The sequence below is a fragment of the Atta colombica genome, unplaced genomic scaffold (assembly GCF_001594045.1).
Source record: "Atta colombica isolate Treedump-2 unplaced genomic scaffold, Acol1.0 scaffold155, whole genome shotgun sequence".
Classification (NCBI taxonomy): Eukaryota; Metazoa; Arthropoda; class Insecta; order Hymenoptera; family Formicidae; genus Atta; species Atta colombica.
In genome coordinates, this window is record NW_017259245.1 from 970,800 (window position 1) to 992,256 (window position 21,457).

The 21,457-nt window shown below is 31.5% G+C and overlaps 6 protein-coding genes across 11 annotated transcripts; 3 read left to right on the top strand and 3 right to left on the bottom strand.

Moving 5' to 3' along the window:
• Nucleotides 1-592: 592 nt before the first annotated feature.
• Nucleotides 593-1,930, bottom strand: LOC108685713. The gene is made up of 3 exons (XM_018190651.1): nucleotides 1,214-1,930; nucleotides 998-1,120; nucleotides 593-784 (listed from the first exon to the last, which is right to left on the bottom strand). Exons 1-3 carry the CDS (start codon nucleotides 1,404-1,406, stop codon nucleotides 654-656), a joined length of 447 nt encoding a protein of 148 aa, XP_018046140.1. The 5' UTR covers nucleotides 1,407-1,930; the 3' UTR covers nucleotides 593-653.
• Nucleotides 1,931-1,955: 25 nt separating this feature from the next.
• On the bottom strand, nucleotides 1,956-5,853 carry LOC108685715 (peflin). Of its 6 annotated transcripts, XM_018190654.1 has the most exons (5): nucleotides 3,434-3,671; nucleotides 3,221-3,342; nucleotides 2,811-2,985; nucleotides 2,425-2,703; nucleotides 1,956-2,188 (listed from the first exon to the last, which is right to left on the bottom strand). In XM_018190654.1, exons 2-5 carry the CDS (start codon nucleotides 3,230-3,232, stop codon nucleotides 2,097-2,099), a joined length of 558 nt encoding a protein of 185 aa, XP_018046143.1. In that variant the 5' UTR covers nucleotides 3,233-3,342; nucleotides 3,434-3,671; the 3' UTR covers nucleotides 1,956-2,096. The 6 variants fall into 6 exon arrangements, with proteins under 6 accessions (XP_018046143.1, XP_018046148.1, XP_018046144.1 ...); XM_018190659.1 differs by lacking the exons at nucleotides 3,221-3,342; nucleotides 3,434-3,671 and adding an exon at nucleotides 5,793-5,853; XM_018190655.1 differs by lacking the exons at nucleotides 3,221-3,342; nucleotides 3,434-3,671 and adding an exon at nucleotides 4,978-5,018.
• On the top strand, nucleotides 5,366-8,518 carry LOC108685714 (survival of motor neuron-related-splicing factor 30). The gene is made up of 5 exons (XM_018190652.1): nucleotides 5,366-5,709; nucleotides 5,836-6,059; nucleotides 6,888-7,037; nucleotides 7,676-7,826; nucleotides 7,942-8,518. Exons 1-5 carry the CDS (start codon nucleotides 5,671-5,673, stop codon nucleotides 8,083-8,085), a joined length of 708 nt encoding a protein of 235 aa, XP_018046141.1. The 5' UTR covers nucleotides 5,366-5,670; the 3' UTR covers nucleotides 8,086-8,518.
• A 460-nt stretch (nucleotides 8,519-8,978) lies between these two features.
• On the top strand, nucleotides 8,979-13,430 carry LOC108685607 (solute carrier family 12 member 8). Its single transcript, XM_018190475.1, has 10 exons — nucleotides 8,979-9,520; nucleotides 9,604-9,784; nucleotides 10,502-10,647; nucleotides 10,719-10,950; nucleotides 11,079-11,280; nucleotides 11,362-11,596; nucleotides 11,784-12,104; nucleotides 12,184-12,345; nucleotides 12,474-12,652; nucleotides 12,841-13,430. Exons 1-10 carry the CDS (start codon nucleotides 9,329-9,331, stop codon nucleotides 12,998-13,000), a joined length of 2,010 nt encoding a protein of 669 aa, XP_018045964.1. The 5' UTR covers nucleotides 8,979-9,328; the 3' UTR covers nucleotides 13,001-13,430.
• A 606-nt stretch (nucleotides 13,431-14,036) lies between these two features.
• LOC108685582 (coatomer subunit gamma) lies at nucleotides 14,037-17,916 on the bottom strand. Its single transcript, XM_018190436.1, has 6 exons — nucleotides 17,753-17,916; nucleotides 16,370-17,474; nucleotides 15,718-16,297; nucleotides 15,009-15,322; nucleotides 14,740-14,938; nucleotides 14,037-14,541 (listed from the first exon to the last, which is right to left on the bottom strand). The coding sequence occupies exons 1-6, from the start codon at nucleotides 17,790-17,792 to the stop codon at nucleotides 14,155-14,157; spliced, it is 2,625 nt and encodes an 874-aa protein (XP_018045925.1). The 5' UTR covers nucleotides 17,793-17,916; the 3' UTR covers nucleotides 14,037-14,154.
• A 2,401-nt stretch (nucleotides 17,917-20,317) lies between these two features.
• LOC108685660 (mediator of RNA polymerase II transcription subunit 10) lies at nucleotides 20,318-21,418 on the top strand. Its single transcript, XM_018190555.1, has 3 exons — nucleotides 20,318-20,439; nucleotides 20,937-21,020; nucleotides 21,093-21,418. The coding sequence occupies exons 1-3, from the start codon at nucleotides 20,318-20,320 to the stop codon at nucleotides 21,280-21,282; spliced, it is 396 nt and encodes a 131-aa protein (XP_018046044.1). The 3' UTR covers nucleotides 21,283-21,418.
• Nucleotides 21,419-21,457: the final 39 nt, after the last annotated feature.

Genomic DNA, 21,457 nt, shown 5'->3' on the forward strand with positions numbered 1-21,457 from the left:
AAATTAATTTTTTATTTAATTAATTAATTTGATATTAATTTATATATATTGTTACATACATTTCGTTTAAACAGCGATAAAATTAAGGTAAGAGAAGCATAATATAAATTCCATATTTTCTCTATCCTTCTTACTTTTCTTTTTCGAACAGAGATGTTCAATAATCATTGTTATTTTGTTAAGTATTACTGCACGATTTAAATTATTAAGTTTAATGATCGATATAAGCTGTTGCAGGATAGGATTTAAATATTAATAAGACCTATATATTAATAATACCTTTTTTGGTTGAAATAAAAGGTCTGTTTTTTATGGCTAAACTAATGTACACTTTTGGAACTTAAAGTGGGAAATATATATGTTTTGTATTTGCGAAAGCGAGAAAAAGAATTCTAATGCAGGAATAAAAAACAAAAGTTTTTTACAACTTTTAATCAGAAATTTCTCATTAAAAAAAACTGCAATTGTATATGAAATTGTTTCAAAACTTATAAATCCAAATCTCAATTGATCAAACATATAAATATATTTAATCTCTTAAAACAATATTTTTATATTTTAAAAAAATCAAGACATAATTAATGTTTTCATTTTAAACTGGAATATCTAAATTATATTCATACACAAAGATATATTTATTAATTTATTAAGACTTACAATATAAGTTGATGTATAGTTTTTCGTATAATTAAGCAACGTCCATTACGTAATATAGATCCACAGCAAGACCAATGGTTAAAACCTGGATGTCCAATATGTCCATGGCCACAACCTTTGTAACCACCTTTATAAAAATTAATTTATCTTTTATCTAATTGCTTCTAAATGTCTAAATTGTGAATAGGGCCTATTAAAAAGTGTATTACAATACTATAGAATTAATATCATAAAAAAATTTGTTTTTATGTTTAATACATATTATGTTTAATGTTTAATGTTTTTATGTTTAATACGTAGTTCTATTTAAAAATTGAATTTTTGAAATTATAATCCTTACCAGGCATGGTGCCTTTGCAGCCACAAATAATTTCTTTCTTTCCACCACTGGAGCAAAATGTACAACAGTGATAAATACCACTATGTGTAAATCTCGAAGCTGATAATCTCGTATTTTTATATTCTACAAAAAGAATATAATACATATATAAGTTTTCTGTATAAAATTTATTCTATTATACGTTGTAAAAAAAACTCATATTTATCGAGTTCGTACCGTTTTCTTTATCTGCCATTGTATTTGTCACACCTAACTTTTTTAATCTTCTCACTATTATTTCAGCAAGCGATAGTATTTCTATTTCAGAACCATCAGCAAGCAAATCGTTTAGTAATGAAATGGCATCTAGAAGATGTCGCGCTTTTTGTAATCGTTCAAACTCTTGAATTCTTTCTCGAGCTTGTTTCATGTGGAGTAATATGATTTTGTAGTCTCGTAAATTTAAAACATCTGTATTCTCAAAGTATCTGTATAAAGAAAATTCTTGTTTATTTCAAGCATCCTTCCAAATAGAGCTTCACATCTGTATCCTTAAAGATAGTAATTATTATATAAACACATGTGAACATTCGATGGTATAAGAGTCACTTAAATAAAAATATTATGAACTATTTTTCTTTTATCATATGTAAATATACAAAATGGGATATTGCTCGATTTAATGTACCTTGCGTTTTTGTCATGTGATATTCATTTTTATTTAAACATTTCATTAAGTATTATTATTAACGTATATGAATGTAAAAGTAAAACCGTTTCATTGTCATTTGAGGTACTGTGTATTACATCAGCACAATCGGTAGCATAATTTTTTAGCATTTCTTATATTTATCAATAATTTTATTTTACTTTAAAAATATCGTTAAAATTAATTGAAGCGGCGAAGCTTAGGCGAAGAACAAAGAAAAAGTATAAATAAATATCTTAAATCTTAAAAAAGCCCAAGTACTTATACATATAAACCTCCATTTTACATTATCTTCTAAGATAGAAAAATAGAAATATAGCCCCTGAGCTTATAAACCTAAATAATAACTTTTTCGGCATACATAGATACGTAAAAATAATTTAATTATATTATTATCAAAATATGAAGATGTTATATGCTGCAACTAAGAGCTACTCCTAGAAAGTCTTCAAATCCAATAGTGATTGATCCAGTTTGTTGCATATCTCTTGTTCTAAATGCCTCTGTAACACAAAGTATGGTCAACAATGCTACAAATGTTTTGCATTCTTCTATTGATCAATTTATAAAATTCTTTTTTCTTTCTAGGCTTTCTAGGCTTTAATATATTTTAATAAACAAATGTACTTATATTGTCAACTATTGCATGTACAGATGTTTACAATATCAAATTTCTAAATAAATCAATAAATAATAAATTATACAATTCTATTGCTTCTACATAAATATTTTTAATTACCTGTAAATCTTTGTATTTGAACACACAATACTATAAATTGGTCGACGGTAATGGATTGATGACCATGAACATCACTCTTTTTTATGAGGAATTGAATAAATTCTGGACTAAGCTTGTAGCCCATTTGTGTTAGGGCTGCGCTTAATTCATTCTCTTGTATACTACCCGAATTATCATGGTCAAAGCCACGAAATACGCCGAGCCAAGCATTTATGTAATTGTAAAGAGCTTGAAATTCCGTGATGTTTATAGTACCATCATTTTCTTTGTCAAACATGCCTGCAAAGGAAATAAAATTAATATTACTGATATTTTTATAACTTGTGAAAGGAACTCAAAATTCAATATATTGTATTTTCTTTGTTATACAAGACCTATAAACATACCGATCATTAATTTGCACGCTATGTCAGAGAAAGTACCCCCTTGACCGTTGGCCAATGCAGACTGCAATTCTGTAGCAGTTATTCGTCCACTTCCATCCCTGTCCACTGTGGAGAACCATCGTTGTACATCTGGATTTATTTCTGATCCTGGATCAGTGGAGCCGTACATTGCGCTCTTGAAGAAACGGATAAGATAAATACAATAGAGGAAAATCGTAAAGTCGTACAAGGTGTAAACGAAATCAGACGCCAACTTCTCGTCTATACGTCAGAGCTAATTATATTAACTTAACGTGCGCGAATCAGGCGATTCGGAGATTTATAATAAACTGAAATGATAGAATAAAGCGTGCATCATCATATTGTCACTGCGTGCAAATGTAATCGTCACAATTGTTATTTAGAATTACCGGGTATGCCATGACTGAAACTTTCTAACCCTAAGATAGCGCACAAATTACAGTATATATCGTAACACTCTTATTAAAAGGTTTAGACCATTTTAGACTGTCATCAGCGTCATCACGAGACTCTGTATTACCAATAGTGTTACATAATATATACATTTGCATGATAATAACATCTTTGTCAAAACATATTGAACAGCTGTAAAAGAAACTTACGATCTTTATGACGTAATACAGTACCGTGCTTAAATCAGCTTAAATACTGCCCTTTTTTTAAGTGTAAAGCTGTAGGAACACTAGGCATCACATAACTTCAACGGTCAACCAATATAATTTATAGCATATTCGACCCGAGCGGATTTACACCAACCTAAGTTGAATTAATGACATTGTATGATCTCCTATTGGTGAAATATGTAATGTCAACCAATAGTAGAACATTATCCAACCCAAATGGGAGCAAATCCGCTCGAAAACGCTATTAAGATAGGCAAAAATCTCAGATTACTCGACTCTGCTATCATATATATGGTCTAATGAATCTGATTGGCTGAGATTTCTACACTAAACAAGAAATAATAAGCTTGTTCTTTTTGGCTGAACTTTTGCATCAGTTCATCTTTTTTTCTTTTCTTTTCTCTTGGAGAGAAAAAAAGAGCAAAAATTCAGTTAAAAAAGTTAAGCCTAATAGATGCATAAAACCTTTGTCCAATCAAGGCGATTCAAGAACCTTATAACGAATTTCGATTGAATGTACACTGATGCATATTAAATAATATTAAAGCTGTTGTGCATAAATTGACATAAAAATATGTATATAATACAAACATAAAAAAAAAAGGATTAAACTATAAAATTGATGAAATCCTCGTTATTTTATTGTTGTATTAAATAAAATTTGTATTTCATAACTCGAAATACCGTAAATGTATAAGTAACTTGGAACAAGTGTAGATGACTTGGGAACAAGTATGGGATAACATGTATTTTTGTTAAATTCAATTATGGATGGACCACGATTAAATTTAACAATAAATAATACATGCTGTCTCACACTTGTTCCAATTCACCTATATTTATGATACCTACTTGCGTTTTATTTTTATACAGATGAATAAAATAAGTATACAACGGCCTTAAATGCTTCTAATCGAATTCGTTATTAATATGCATCAACAAAACATCTGTCATATTGACCTTCAAAATAACAGATGCCACATTACAAAAAGAAGTTAAAAGAGAGTTCAATAGAAAAAGAAATTTTACAATTGTTATAATAAGATTCTTATATTCTTCTTAATATATATTTAATATTTAGTGAAAACAAAAAAAAGTTCTAATGCAGTCTAGTGTAGGAATAAAAAAATAACTTTAGGCTGTTGACGTTGCTTAAAATCTTCAAAAATTTTTTAATTAGAAATGAAATATATATTTAGGCTTTGAAAAAAGAGAAAGCGAAGATACTGAATGCAAAAAATGCAAATAAACTTTTTATTTTGACGTCATGACAATAAAAGATGATTTTTTTGTTAGAAAATTAATTATTTCTCAACTTTTTATTTAAGAATAAAAATTTTTTTTAATTAAGAATAAAAATAAAATTATTTTGATTTTTTTATTGACTTTTTGTGCATTTTCAGTTAGAAAAACAAGACTAAAAATTTTATAATTATAAAATTTTATAATTATAAAGCTTTCTTTCAATTAAATACTCTTTTAATTAAATAATATGTGAATAGACTTTTAGCTAACTTCCATACCATGTTTAAAATACCAATTCTCGTCCGATCACTGAAGTCAAACAACGTTGAACACGATTAGTACTTGGATGGGTGATCGCTTGGGAATATCGTGATGTTGGCATATTTTTTTGCAATTACTATTTCATTATAATAAAAAAAAAATGAGAGTATCGAATAACTTTTTGATCATATGCATTGATTAAATGATGCTTATTGTAATGTTTACATACTACATAATAAAAACAAAATTTAAAAACATGATAAAATCAAACTCTCGAGATCTCTACTATTTCAAGTAATTGTGTCGCCATCTTACAAGTAGAGTTATTACTTCAACTAACTTTATGATTGATGCTTCTCACGTCGACATGTTTTGTACGTTTCTAAGCAATAGCAATTCCGAATTTCTCGAACAGAAACAATAAGCTTTTGTCTCTTCGTAGTTTGTTCTTATTCATCAAACCTTCTCCGAATAGTTTATTCTTCGCATCGTAGTCCTGCAAGCGAGAAAGTCAACAACAGTTACATTGGCAGCATTGCTTGCTTTACGCTTGTCAACTGTAGTAGACTGGAATGAATTGGAGTTATCGCGAGTGATTACTAATAATACTTTATTTTCGTAACAGTTCTGAGTCAAGCGAAAAGAGGAGACCGAGTTCTTGTACCGCGCTGTGGCTTTGGATAATCCATTTCTGAGATAAGACGAGCATCATGGATGACTTACAGAACTACAAGCTGCAGCTTCAGCAGGTGTTTAGCCTTGTTTTTTCTCTCTTAACCTCGCGTAACAATCGATTGGATATGACAACTTACTCTTGTTTATCCTTACTTACAATGTCCTCTCGATGGAGTGACTCCTTATCCTTTTTATTTCAGGTGGAAGCGGCTCTCACGACAGATCCGAATAATGAAGAGTTGATAAAGCTGAAATTCGATTTGAAGGAAGTAATAAAGCTGACACATGATTTAATTAAGTCACAACAGCAGGAAAAAAGACAAGCCAATGGCATGGATGCTAAAGATCCTATTTTGCTTGCAGTTCTGGCCAATAAATGGAAAGTCGGCGATCAGTGTATGGCACCTTGGAGCGAGGATAACAAGTGGGTATTATTTATATTTTAAATTTTGTTTAAATTTTGTTTATTTGTTCTTCATTGATGAACTTTTTGAATTGGTATATATTGATGCAATAAATTAAAGGAAAACAAATGTAATTTGTCTTATTTAAATTTATTGCATTGTGTGCACCTTCAGAGAGTTCTATAAGGATAAGAACACACGAGTTTTGAAAAAATTAATTTTTTAATCAATCAAAGTCCTTCATTTCTTTTATTTCCATAAAAATAAAAGACTCTAATTAGTTAGTTTTTTATGCATTATGGATTGTGCACAAGTTTTATGCATTATGCAAAAATCTATGTTTCAGTTTTAAAGACAGATCTATTGTTTATAATTATAAATTGAATTTTGATCGAGCAAGAAAAGTGCAAGAAAAGTCATAATTTATACAGCATTGAATTGATATAAAATGTTTTGAAAGCTGGATATTTTACCTGAGTCATTAAAACCTAAAATACATGATATAACATAAAGGTGAAATTATTTACAGGAAAAAATTCCAATCAGAAAGGATTTAGCAATATTATTTATTTGCTTTATTTTTCAAATTTATTTTGCATTTAATATTTGGACTTTATTTCAAGAAACTTTGAATTTAACTTTCCTATTATCACACTTTATGTTGAATATTAAAGAGGAAAGATCAAGAATATTAATATTATTAAAGTAAATATTAATTATGATAATGTGTTGTAAGTAATCAACTGTTTAAGTAAAAAAATTGATTTGTTTAAAAAGAAGTGCAATGACTATTCTGAAATAAAACATTTCGCATAATTTTTTAAATATTATATTGCAAAATTTTACAGGTATTATGAAGCAACTATAGATGCGATAAGTGAAGACGGAATAGTAAATGTGACGTTCAATGAGTACAAGAATACTGATGTTACTATGCTCAGTCAGCTAAAGTCTGTTGCTAAGAGGCCAGCATCAGACTGGGCAGATCAAAAATCAAAGTAAGTCATTCCTGATCTATGATGATCTAAGATAATATTCATTGTAAATCGATGTGAATATACCTTACGTTTTTGCACATGTCTGCCTTTATGAGAAACATAAAAAATATAAGGCGACTATTTACTAATCATTCATTTTTTCCTCCTGTTTCTCATTTCTGAATTGGCAACTAACTCCACCATTGGTATGGTATTACATCTGAAATATGCTCATTATTGTTCATTTATCCTTTGATGTCACGCGGTCCGTGTGCATCGTCGGGCTCCAGAAAAAGGTAACAAGAATTGTCCAATTCTTGGACCACGTCTTTGAAAAACAAATTAATTATATATGTGCAAAAGAATTGACAAATTGTAATTACATTCTATACACTAAATGACAAAGTAATACATGTATTATTATAATAATACATATATATTATTTTGCTCTTTTGTAACATCATAAATTTTATGATATAATAAGTGCTAATTTTTGTAAATTGTAAATAATTGATACATGCATCGAGGTATATTAATATTAATACTTATCGAAATGCATGTACTGATAAAAATATATGGAAACGTTATTGTTATTTATATATCTAAAATATTTTGAATTGTCTCTATTTTACTCAAACGATAGATTTATTCGTTTATAGGAAAATGCAAGCAGCTGCAGTTGCGGGTTCGGATCCAAATAAGCAAAGGGAATACCTTAAGAAAAAGAAGCAGAGGAAATTACAGCGATTCAAAGAACTGGAGGAAGAACGGGAATTGGAAAAGAACAAATGGCTAGCATTTACTAACAAGGTATGCAATAACTTCATTTACATAGCATATTTAGAATGTGTTTAAATCATGTTTCTATTATAACTATTTTTATTCTTAATCATGTTTTTATTATTACTACTTTTATTCTCTGCAGTCCTCGAAAAAAGGCGTTATAAAGAAAAGCATCTTTGCGACACCAGAGAATGTAAATGGTCGTGTGGGAATTGGTACCTGTGGTGTTAGCGGTCGAGAAATGACTAAGTTCAGTAACGGAGAGAAGTGGAGGCGAGGAGCTTAAATAAATTATATGTAAATAGATATACCATAATTTGTGATGGAAAAGATAGAGTTATCGTGAAATTATCATTATATTATAAAGACTGGTTTACGAACGCTTCTGCGATACATGAGTGAACGATATGGCAATATCGCAATGTTTATGGGGTTAGCGGCAGTGAAGTGCGTCTAATATTTTGTCTTAGTAACGCTGATCCTATCGAATATCAAGACAATTTCGAATTTTTTACTATGATACAATTCAAAAGTAACTGCAGCGAATAAATGTGTTTTTAGATTAATACATTTCCGTAAGCATAACTTGTTTACAATCTTATTGAATATAAATAAATGTATATTTTAAACGTGCAGCTTCTTTGAAGATATTTTTATCTTTAAGAGAGCATGGACGTATATGTGTAATACAAATATTAAGTAAAAAAGTCAAAAAATTATATAAACATTAATAACATTAATTATTAATAGATAAGATTTTTGTAGTGTAATTTTGTTTTGATTATCAAAATAAGTTAATATTAAAATCAAGCCATTTAAGGTTTGGCTTCTCATGCAGTATATTTTATTCTTTTCTTGTTTATTGGCTCTCGATCCTGCCTCGATAATGAAAGGAGACAATATGGCCAATCGCACTTTATTCAAGTGACATCTTAGGAACATCAGTTTAAAAAGAATGTAGGAATATCTTCTGACATCTTCAAGACGTCCTTTTGAATGTTTTGTGCTGTGTAAATATAATTCATGAATATTTGAGTTAAGCTGGTAACGTCAATATTTCTTCGTTCTATCAGATAAATAAAATTTTACCCTGCAGCTGTACGGATCTGTTTTATCTCGTCCGGTCGGTGATGTAGATCAGCTGCCGTCAGAATGGGTCAGAATCAATATGGTGGCTTCTGTCGTCCAGTCATACGTCATCAGCGACTGATAAATATCACGAAAAAATGCAGACTCAGCACCTTGATAAGACGAAAAAATAACTCTTCTCTTTTGAATAGAATATTCGTTGCGTTCATTGTGTGGCATTAAAGATATCTTATTATTTCCTGAATTTCATATTCTAACCTATACGCGTTGTCATACTTGTCATCGCGAGATGAAAAATATCATGAGACAGACCAGTGACAAATATGGCATTATGTCAACGTAGGAAATCTTCGTAACGATCTCCATGTGAATAAAGCTGACGTCAATGAGCAAGAATTGATCTTGTTTACTTTGGCTTGTGATTCTTTTGCCCCGAAAAGATGGGATCGAACGAGGAGAATAGACTTGCAAACGGCGACGTTCGGATACACAGAGACGTTGATTGGGCTAGATATGGTTTACGTGACCCAGAGGCGCAAGAAAACGCAAAGAGGAATAATGGAGATGATAACAATGCTCTTGATCCAGAAATGTATCAGGCCGGTGCAAATGAATTGTTCGCGCAAGAATATGTAAGAAATATGTGTGACATAATAGAAAGTTAAATTGATTTAGTGTGTCTTATTGTAGTATTACTCTTTTGTATTTTCCATAGAGTTCAGATCCTTGGTGGAAATCAAATTTTTTTATCTCCCAACCTGTGTTGTTTGGCACCTGGGATGGTGTTTTTACATCTTGCCTTATTAACATATTTGGTGTAATTGTATTTCTGAGATCTGGCTGGATAGTTGGTCAAGCAGGTGTTTTGAATGCAGTATTAATCATCTTTTGTACAGGTAGTATCATTACATCAGTAAAAGATTAATTATGAAATCTATTCTTTATGATTAAACTATATACTTATTGTACTTAAAATGAAATAGATATATATTTGAATAGATATATATTTAAGTTTAGTGAAAACGAGATAAAAAGTTTTAGTCCAGTCAGTGAACTCTATAATACACTGGAGTACACCTTCCTTATACATACTAAATTATAGGAAACTACTTCTTGACAGAGAATAGGAAGGTAAATATAATTTGTCTGAAAAGAAAATGAAGAAAGATTAATTGTGCAAGAAGTTTACTTCAGTAATATAGAAAAAGAACGAATCTAAATACTTGTTTTTCTAACTCTTTTCTATAACTTTAACCAATCAATGAGACCTTGACAAAGAAAACAGTACAATTTTTGTATCAAAATGTCGTTTTCTAGAATTTGGAATACTTCTACTTTTCTTGAAGGATACCACAGAATATTATAGAGTTTACTAACAGTACAGTGACAAAGAACAGTTTATATAATATATAATTGATACATTTATATTATTAATTTAAGAGATACAATAGAGTTTCGCCTCAATTATATCTTTGTAAAGTATATATTTTCAGAGCGAGATACTATAAATATATCTTCTACAGAAACGAGAATATTTTTCTAAAAATGATACTTTTTTTTTAAATAAGTTGATGCAAATTGGGGAAGATTATTGTGTACTGTAATGATTTCAGTGTGTATTGCATTGGTGACAGTACTGTCAGCTGTGGGTATATGTGAACGGAGTAGAGTCGAAAGTGGTGGAGTGTACTTTCTCTTGTCGCATGTACTGGGTTCTAGATTTGGTGGCTCCATCGGATTACTTTACTGCTTCGGGCAGGTAGGAACGAATAAATCCATCCTTCCATTTTATCAGCGATTCCAAGAATCGGTTTGTGAATTTTATTTCAGGCGGTGGGTTGTGCTCTAAACGTTTTAGGTTTTGGGGAATCAATGGCCGGTCTTGTAGGTTTGAATTCAGCATGGACACAACGTGGCTTTGCGTGCGCAGCCGTTGTATTGTTGTCTATAATTAATGTGGCTGGTGTTAAATGGGTTATAAAATTGCAATTTATCCTCTTACTTATCCTACTCCTCGCTGGAGTTGATTTCATGGTTGGAAGTTTTACTCATACCAACATTGGTAAGATAACATGTCGTATTGTATCGTATTATAACAGAAAATAACAATATGTTATGTAATACAGAATTTTATAAAATGCTTTGTGTCTTTGTGTATGAGTATAGTTAACTTACTATTTATTTTTGCAGATTCTGGTTTTGAAGGTTGGCTTTCAGGAAATTTGAGGAACAACACTTTTCCTGATTATCAAGATGGATATAACTGGTTTACTGTATTCGGTGTATTCTTTCCCACGGTCACCGGTGTTTTAGCTGGAATTAACATGAGCGGAGATTTAAGGCATCCATCTAGCGACATTCCCAATGGTACTTTAGCGGCGTTGGGAACTGGGTAAAATAAATTGTCTTTAAAGTGAATCATTTTGAAAAATTTTTGATCTTTACATATCTTTAAAACGATTGTTATTTGCAGAACGTTTTTATATTTATGCTTTTCGTTAACTCTCGCGGCAACTTGCGTCAGAAATGCTTTGCTTATCAACTTTACCATAGCATCGACGGTATCAGCAATCTCAGTGTTACTACTCGCTGGTCTGTATGTATCATCATTCAGTAGCTGTTTAGGTGCCATGTACGGTACACCTCGCGTTCTCCAATCTATCGCCAGTCAAAATGTTATACCAGGAATGAGTTGCTTGCAAAGAGGGGTAATTATTCTCATTGATATTATTTGTTATATATTTATTATAAATTTATCTTAGATATAATAAATAATAGGAGAGAGAGAGGGGGAGGGGTAGGGAGGATTATTTTATTTCACACTTAAGAAAATTTATAATTTTTTCATGTACACAATTCTTTTATAATTTATTAGAATAACAATTCTGTTTTCAGAGAGGACCAAATAAAGTACCTGTATACGCTATGCTAGTTGTTGCTGTAGTAACGTTGACTTTCATCATTACCGGACAAATTAATACACTTGCTCCAATTGTGACGATGCCATTTCTGTTAACATATGCCTGCTTAGATTATGCATACTTCGCTCTCGCACAAACATTTGATCTTCGACATACTCGCGAACAACGATTCCGTTCGCAATCTCCGACATTCGATCGCAATTATGGCTCCGCAAGTAGAAACAACTCGATAATTGATATGGATAATGATTTGGACAGTTTATTTCCTGAGAGAATAAGACATAAAAATCTTATGGTAAGAATCACATGCACCGAAACACGCATTATCTCTTTTGAAGATTTATTCAGTAATGTTTACTGACATTTACATACAGAGAAACAACAGTCTTTCTGACAATAATGTATATGTGGATTCATCGCCGAGTATCGAAGATAATACCAGTGTTTCCGGTACACCAGAACGAAAAGTTCACATCCATAATAAATTAGGAAATTGGTACAGTCCTTTGTGCAATAGATGGTTTTCGTTATTGGGTGTAAGTACTTATTCATTGAGAAAATCGTTACTTTCTACGAAATACATCACGTTAAAAGAGCTAGTCTCGAAATATTTAGTTATATTAAAGATTAATAAGTACATTAATTAAGTACATTCACATTGCAGTGCCTTGTAAAATTGCTTATAATGTTTCTCGTACACTGGGGATATGCGATCGCTAATATTGTCGTCGTATTTCTCGTTTGGAGTTATGTCGGCCACGCTAACCCTGCTGTAAAACCTGGAATTTCTGCGGAATTCCAATTCTTTAAATGGTTTCGAATTGCATTACTTCGAATTATGGGGTAAATTTAATTATTTATTATTATATAATTATTTTGAATTGCTAAATTCAAAACTAAGGATTGAAATTAAACAAGAAATAATTTTTTTTTTTTCTCTTAAAAATTAATTATATCTGATTATAGAGTGCTTAGAAAAAAATATAATATAAAGATTTCTTTAAAAGTAAATTCTATATTTTATATTATAGGAGGAAAGTTTATGATTACGAGCAGATAGTAGTAACCCCAGTGCATCCAGGTGTTCAAATGTGTTCGGCTCAACTGAATGAAGAAAATGAAGATTTCTCCGGAAGAAGAAGATATCATCAAACAGCTACAGTTACAGGTCAATATGTTAATGTCGACTAAATGTATGAAATTATGTGATCTTTCCGAAATTATCAATTGCGTGAGTTTATATGCTATTCCAGTAACAAATAGTAGCGTCTTTTTTAGTGGCAGGAACAGATTATGAATGCATATATACTAATGGCTAATATTTAATATGATATTTAAGACTTGATAAGGAGCAGCTTAGCTTATAGCAATCTTTAAACAACTATCATTTCCACTTCTTATTTTATAATATTGTCAATCGCTAACAGCTAGTCTAATTTATTTAATGTGCATACGCATTTGAAATGAAATGCAGTATAATTGCAGCTTTAAAAGCAGTTTTTAACAATCAATGGGATCATATATAAAATTGATTGTATGAAACGTACAAAGAACTGATATAATGGTAGCGTTAGATTTTATAAGTATTTACTTATCGCGATTGACGTACAGAGATAATTTACAAAAGGAAATGATTTAGCCTTACAATGTCATAAAACTTGTCAGACATCTGACAGAAAATATTCACTTCATCTGATGTTGAAGACGATAAAAAATTCATGAGAATTTATCATCTTTGATATAAGATTACTTTTTTACAATTGAGTTTTTACGTTTAGAAGTCAAGTGACAATGACAAGTGTATGGCAATCGCATCGTGCATAAAAATACTCTGTAAATATCTGATAATATATATTTATACACTATTTAACACTTTTATAATTCTCGTACAAATGCACGAACAATTTTGTAATTACAAAAAGGAATATATATGTATGTGTGAAGGGAATCTAATATAATTGTTGTCAGTTTTCTGTTTGCTTTATGAATCGTATAATCTGCTAAAACAAATGTTAACAAAAATAAGTTATTTTTTTATAAAGAAATTACTATCTTTTTAATTATCAATAACGAAACTAAACGGTATAAAATTTTATTAAAACTACACTATCATAATATCATTATTATGTGTGTTCTTAGACGAATACTAGAGTACTAATAGAAGATTGTTCGATTATGATAATGTATTAAGAAAAAGTCACACATTAACGAAAAGAAATACAAGCCGTTTTTTTCAATAATGTATATTTATATATAACGATGATCTTATATTATAAAAATTATTTTACAGCAATCAGCGAATATATATTTCTCTTATTGCGAAACTTCTTACATTGTTTCAATCTCTATCCTACAGACGAAACTATTAAGTCAGCGACCTCTCGATCTTGACAGAGAACAGATAGTTGCATCGTAACCTGCGTTCCACTCAGCGCTAGTCTAGCACGTGCTAATATTTCCTTTCCTCCTCGGAAAACGCCACTTAGAAGCAAAATGTGAGCAGCTGCTCCGCTCTGTACTTTATTACTGCGTTCGACAGCTTCTAATCCCAAAAATCCCGTAAGACTTTGAATCGCTCCTTCTAAAGACGTCACTGAAGCTCCCAGAGCGAATGTTTCTTCTAACTTGGCATATCCTTTTGCAGCGAATGTATCCCAAACAGTATTAAAGTCTATGCCTCTGTTATTAACGCCACGTATTTGATCGGCTACAGTAACTTCCAAATCTTCCAACTAAAAAATCGTATACATAATCATATATTAATTTTGTGAATAATAAACAATAATTTCGTTTTAACATAATATAAAACGAATAATCATTTGATTTTTTCCTCTCTATGAGGAAAATTAATTTTGTGTTGTTTGCATTGCCTATAGAGATATTTATATAAAGATATTTCTATAGAGAATTATTTTCACACTATCTTTTACCATATATTCATCATGATATCCTTGTTCTGCATCTGGTATTCCGGTCGTTGGATCGCAATCTCTTGCCATAAATCGAAGTGTCGTGGGAATGGTAACGACGCTCGCTTGTATATCTTCTGGATATTTTAATACTGTGTAAGTGGTTCCTGGCTCATTGTAAGATAATCGAGGACACGGTACCACGCATACAATAGAGTAACTGAAATAAATAGTTTGTTACATTGTGTCAGAAAAATGCAAAAAAAATGTTATAATCGATATGCATTTACCTTTCGGGAGATTCAACAGCCACTACCACATCTTCGAGGAGTTGATCGGAGAGTGTGTTCACACAGTCGAACTGTAAAATAAGATACTCAGGGAATGTATGTTTGATGCATTTGACATTGTATTCTGTTTCGGATTCTGTTAATTCAAACACTGGCGAGGATTTTAGGAGCGATGTGTCTTGGATGATCATGGCTAAATGCGGGATCTGTGATAATTTCTCCATGAAGCTTTCTTCTCTGGTTAAACGAGGCTGCTTGATAGTAGTATGTACTTCCACTTGAGCTGGTTCCTCTACCGTTTGAGCTGGAGGTATCTGCAACAATTATATGAATAAACTTAAAAATTCTTTTTTAAATCAATCAGAAATTTTCTAAGAAAGAAAGATATATGTATAAATTTTTTGTTATTACAATAAAAAATTCCAATTTATATACAGCACAATTCCATTTTCCATTCATCGCTACATTGCTTTTACTTACTTTTTGACTTTTCAAATATATATAGAATATAAATCGAATATAAATAGAAATTATGAAAAATTATTAGAAATAGAAATGCAAATAAAATATTTTTTTTTAATTATTAGAAACATAAGCATAATATGATATTAATGTTGACTTTATCTTTTTACAAGATGCTTATGTACATGTATAAAAGATAATTATCTCGTCTTTATGAAGGAATTTTTCAGAAAATTGGAAAAAATACCTGAGAAATGTCGAATGAGTCTTCCATAGATGTTTGTATGTAATTTTTTAAGGCCCTTTCCAGTGTCGGTATGGACAGCAAAGGCGGTTGTATCAGAGGCAATATAGTCGGATCGTTCTGTTGTTGCAAAATCGTACAATAGTAAGCCGCTCGATCGCGAACCTCGTCATCCGAGTCCAACTGGCAACGTGAGAGTAACACTAACACGTTCGGAAGTAAGGGTGGACAGGCGGCAGCGAAACGTGCCAATGCAGTAACGGCTGCTGCTCGCACGCTAGCGCTTTCGAGGATAACGCGATTGTAGATAAAGCGGATGTATCTCGACGGTTGTTTCGACGTGGGTCCCTCTTGGCCAAGTAAATGCAAAATGCGAACGGCGAGGGAGATGTGTTCACAATCTTCGATGAATTCGCAAAGATGCGCGAGTCCCGCTTCCTTAGCTTCTGCATTTCCTTCCATTACGGCTATGATGGTATCAGCGATCGCCGCTTTATATTCCAGCCCGCCCTCATCTCTTAGCATAGCCGAGAGGAAATTCATCAAAACCGCATGCTTGCGAGGGAACTTTTGACACAGGGCCCTGAGAGAAAAAAGAGATTTTAGAAGAATGATATTAACGAAGTTATCATATAACTCGCAAAATGAAATTTACCTGATGGCTTGAACTACTACGACTTTAAATTCATCTGAAATTTCTGAAACAAAGGTAGCGATCTGCTTCATTAGACGATCAACGGAACTCTCTGCTCCGGTCTTCAAGAGAGTGGTTATCGCCAAAGTGGCAATTGATCTGTTCGAGTCTGTGATCAGATTTTCCAGATCCAGATTGCAAGCTGTGACCGCCGCTGGATGAGACATCGCGACTTTGTTGAGAGTCCTGACTGCGGCAAATCGAAGTGCTGGCTTCGGCGAGCCACAGAACAGTTGCAGGACGCTAATCGCTGGTCCAATTTCTCTGGCACCACTTCGTCCAAGATTGACCAAAGCATGCGCTGCCTCGTACACTACCATTTCGGATTTATGGCGTAGACAGGATTCGATGAATCCTATCAGTTCTTCGCCTTCATCCACCTCATCCAATAATTTATATGCCATTCTAATCAGCATGCAAGCCGCATAAGGACTCTTTGGACTTGTCCTCATAAGTTTCGCAACCAGCTTGATTACCGCATGCTTGTCTGCCTTACGTGCTTGATACAAGACACCTAGAGCATGATATTGAACCATCACATTGTCACAATTTAATGCTTCCTGAGCCTCATTTGCCCATCTCCTTGCAACATCACTGGATACGCTTGTCAAATGCAAGGAAGAAACAAGAGCAGCGCTGGACACAGCTGGCGAACGATCAATTATGGCTTGCTTCATATAACGCTCGATTGCTGCTAGCATACTACTGTCGGTGATGGTGCAGAGTGCTCGAATAGCGGCAGCCCTATACAAATCCTCTTTTCCTGTCATATCTTTCGTTAGACTGGACGTGACTATAATCACATCCTCGGCTAAGGAACTCAATTCTTTGATACCCAGATAGACCAGTCGTCTCAATATAACATCACGGGACTGAAACAGCTTGGTCATAGCAAAGAAAGCTTCTGTGGCTTCTGTCGTACCTAATTGTTCGCCCTGGTTGAGCAGATACAGAATTTTTGTAAGAATGTGGGCACATTTTCTCGGATTTACAGGCGTGTTGTTAAATGTACGTGCTTCCTGAAGAACTGTGGTCTTCTCCAAGTTTTGAAATGGATTTCCACCACCTTGATCAAACAGGAAAGATATATGTCAGTACTCAATAATCATAAACACTAAATTCTAATAAGTTCTAAAACATGTATAATTTGAAAATGTATGCTCATAGGAAATTATCACAAAACTCGATATTATATGATGTCTATACTTATTGTACACTTGTTATTTCTGTAAAAATGTGTTTACTTGTAATTGTCAGAAATCTGATAACCTACACGCGTCTTCTAATTCTCTCTCGCGGGTAACACTCGCGTTAAGACTATTAGAAATATTAATTTATAATTACCATCCTCCTCCTCCTTTTTGTCACGTTTAAACGTAATCATATTTCAATGCGAATAAAATTTCGGATGACGAAAAGATACTACGACACGTCAGCTCGATAGACGTATTCTAGACGGCCATTGCAGTTTCTATCTTTCACTGTCTTTCCTACGGAGCAAAGGACGTGGAGCATGAAGAAGACACGATTCGGATAATAGAGAACAAAAGAAATAAAAACGAATAAATTACATTCGTGAATTATATTGTTAGGGAGAGATATATATATCAGAGTAAGGCAATTACTAATGAGATATTATTAAAATCGTGGGGAACTAAATTTTTGTAATTATCAATATAGAGCTTTAAAAATAATTAATTTTTTATATTACTGACTGTTGATAAATATAAATCTACAATCGTTATCATCCATAAATATTGATATTATCAATTATTAATAAATTTATATTTTGAGATAATTTTGAGACGAAAATCCTAATACGAAAATATCGAGACTATAATAATTTTTGAATTATCATGGTACCATGGTATACACTATCTTTAAGCAATTATAATTTAAAAACTTGTAGTCTCGACATTTTTGTATTAAGATTTTCGTCTCAAAATTATCTCAAGAATACATTCTTAAGATAAAATGCGGTAATGTGAGACACCCTGTAACGTATAAGTACATATAGAAATAAAAAGTAATACAAAAATAAGAAACACTGTTATTAATTTATATCAACTTTTTTATATATATTAAGGTGCAATTTCATGCAGCATCAAAACGCTAGCAGCTCTTCCCACTCTACATGACTCTCTGTGAATCATCGTTTTTGCTGTTCGATGAGGGCTCGGAGAGGCCCAACTACAGCGAAAAATAGATGTGTTTAAATTGTTTCCGATCATTTCAAAAAATGAATTTCGGTAATGGCAGCTCTTCTCATTTTTTTGCAATTTTTGTATAATTGCACACGATACCAGCATTCGCTGTTTCCCAACTTTTTTAGCTACTACCAATAATAATTTATTTTGTTACTAACAAATTACATAATAACAATGTTACTAACAAAATATTGTTTGAGCAGTTTAAACGTACTCTGAAATGCATTAATTAGTTTCATACATGAATTAAGTGCATAGAAAAAACGATTTTATATTAATGATCCACAGTAATTAGCAATTTGTCGCTCCATGAAAAAGTAGCAGAAATTTAGCAGCTGGCGTTTTATCGACGTTTTTCTTTTGAAGGAGAAACACATCATTATCACATAAAGTGAGCCGCATGTTGCTTTGATGCTATGTGAAATTATGCCTTTATGTGTACTAAATATGTTTTTATATATTTTATGCATTTTTGTATGTATTTAGTTGTAAGGTATTTCGTATCTCTTCTACCTCAAATAAAAAGTTATTATTCATTTATATTAATTTTTAATAATGTGTTTTAAAATATGTATTTTTAGTGAGAATAGAAATTAAAGATAACATTTTTATGTGTTATACATCAGTTTCTGTATCTTTCTCTTCCTTTCCCTCTTCTTCTCCTCTTTCCTCTTCTTCTTCCCCTTCCTCTCCACCTTCCTCTTTCATGTCTGTCATCTCTTAGAGCCTGCACGCTCGTGTGTGTGTATGTGGTGTGTAGTGTGTGATGTGTATATGTGTTCGTGCGTATCGCATACTCATACGTACGAAATACAAACAAAACTCGTTGACGGGAAAAACAAGATTGACGGCGCGAAAATTTGAAACAAAGCGTTAGAAGCGTGTTTTTATTTTATTGATAAATATAACTCAAACTATCGTTATAACTATCGTTTAACTATCGTTATAACTCAAACGGAACAACAAGTCGCGATAACATAACGACATTAAAATAAATTTTAATAGATTGAAAAATCATTTTTAATATTCATTTTAAAACTATTTTAAAACCATTTTATTTTAATGTATTATAATAGCTTACATTCTGCTTGAAAAGCACGTTCTCAATATATACTGTATAGTCTCGCTATTTTCTTTCTTTTTTATTAACACCTAGTAATATCTATGATAATTTACACATAAAAAATAAAAAAATAAAAAAATATACACATAAAAAAAAATTTACACATTAAAAAAATATGCAAATTACACCAAGTGTAATTGCAAGTGTGAAACTTATTATGATTTTTAATTAAAATATACTCGTTTTTTTATATTTATTTTTAAAATACTGCAGCGCACTTTTTACTTTAGGAAGTAAAAGAAGGAAAATTAATAAAATCGTTTTACGTCGATAATCTAATCTAAAAACCATATAGGGTCTCTAAATCTAATCGTGATAAATCAACTATGAACATTTAATAATTAATGATAATTATAGGTGAACTCCAAAAACATTTATTTTTTTATTTTTAATACATGTATATCTAATTTCAAAAAATTTAATTTTTAATGTTTTACTTTTAATATGTTTTTATCTTTACGATAATTCCATATTGAAATTTGGCGCTTTTCGCAAGAGCGTAGAATAGATCATGGGACCGCAAATCACACGAACGACATCTGTGCCGAAGAGCGAAGAGTTGTAAACAAACTGATAAAAATGGCGTCTGCCTTAGAGAATTTGGAGGCTCAATTGGAACTGTTTATCGAGAATGTACGACAAATACGCATTATAGTGAGCGATTTTCAGCCTCAAGGGCAAAATGTATTAAATCAGAAGATGTGAGTATTCATGCAACACGTATATTCGTATATTCATGTGTGGAAACGTTACCTTTATAAATTAACTTTGCATATCATGCGATACCTGATATAAATTATTTATAATCTACACACGTGAGATTTTATAGATCTGTTCTTTTTAGCTGAATTTTTTGCACGATTTATCTTTCTTTTTTTTCTATTTATGTTTGAGAAAAAAAAAAGATGAACCCTGAACAAGAAGTTTTAGTTAAAAAGAACAGATCTCATACTAATTTAACTATGAATTATAATTAATATCACTAAAATGTAAAACTCATTTTAAAAAATATAGGACAAGAAATGTCTAGATTCTAAGAAGTATACCTGCCTTTATGCTTGTTTTATTTTTTTTTATCTTCATCAGGAAAAAGAAAGGCAATAAGTGCAAACATTGATACATATCAAATCAAATACCTAGAATTATAATACCTTGAATAATACTGATCTAGAAATTCAATAAATCTTTTTCTTTGTAGTCAAGGTTTAGTCAATGGCTTACAAGAAATTGACAAGCTAAAATCTCAGGTACAAGATGTCCATGTGCCATTGGAAGTATTTGAGTAAGTCTAATAATATTGATGTTATTAATTTTTTTTCCGACAAATCTATTATTACAAAAACACTCGTTTTAGTTACATCGACCAAGGAAGAAATCCTCAATTATATACCAAAGACTGTATAGAGAAAGCTTTGACGAAAAATGAACAAGTCAAAGGAAAAATAGATGCCTACAGAAAATTCAAGGCAAACATGCTGGTGGAGTTGAATCGAGTTTTTCCACATGAACTAACCAAATACAGAGCGATTCGCGGAGATGAATAGGATAATTTAGTTTCAAGAACCAAGATTTTGATGGATACATGTGTCTCTGCGAACGATATCACACGATGTGTAATATATGTACTTGGTAACTTCTATATTTATTAAAAAAACATTTCTTGAGCATGACACTTAATATTATGACACTTATATTTTCTTGTATATATATATATATATA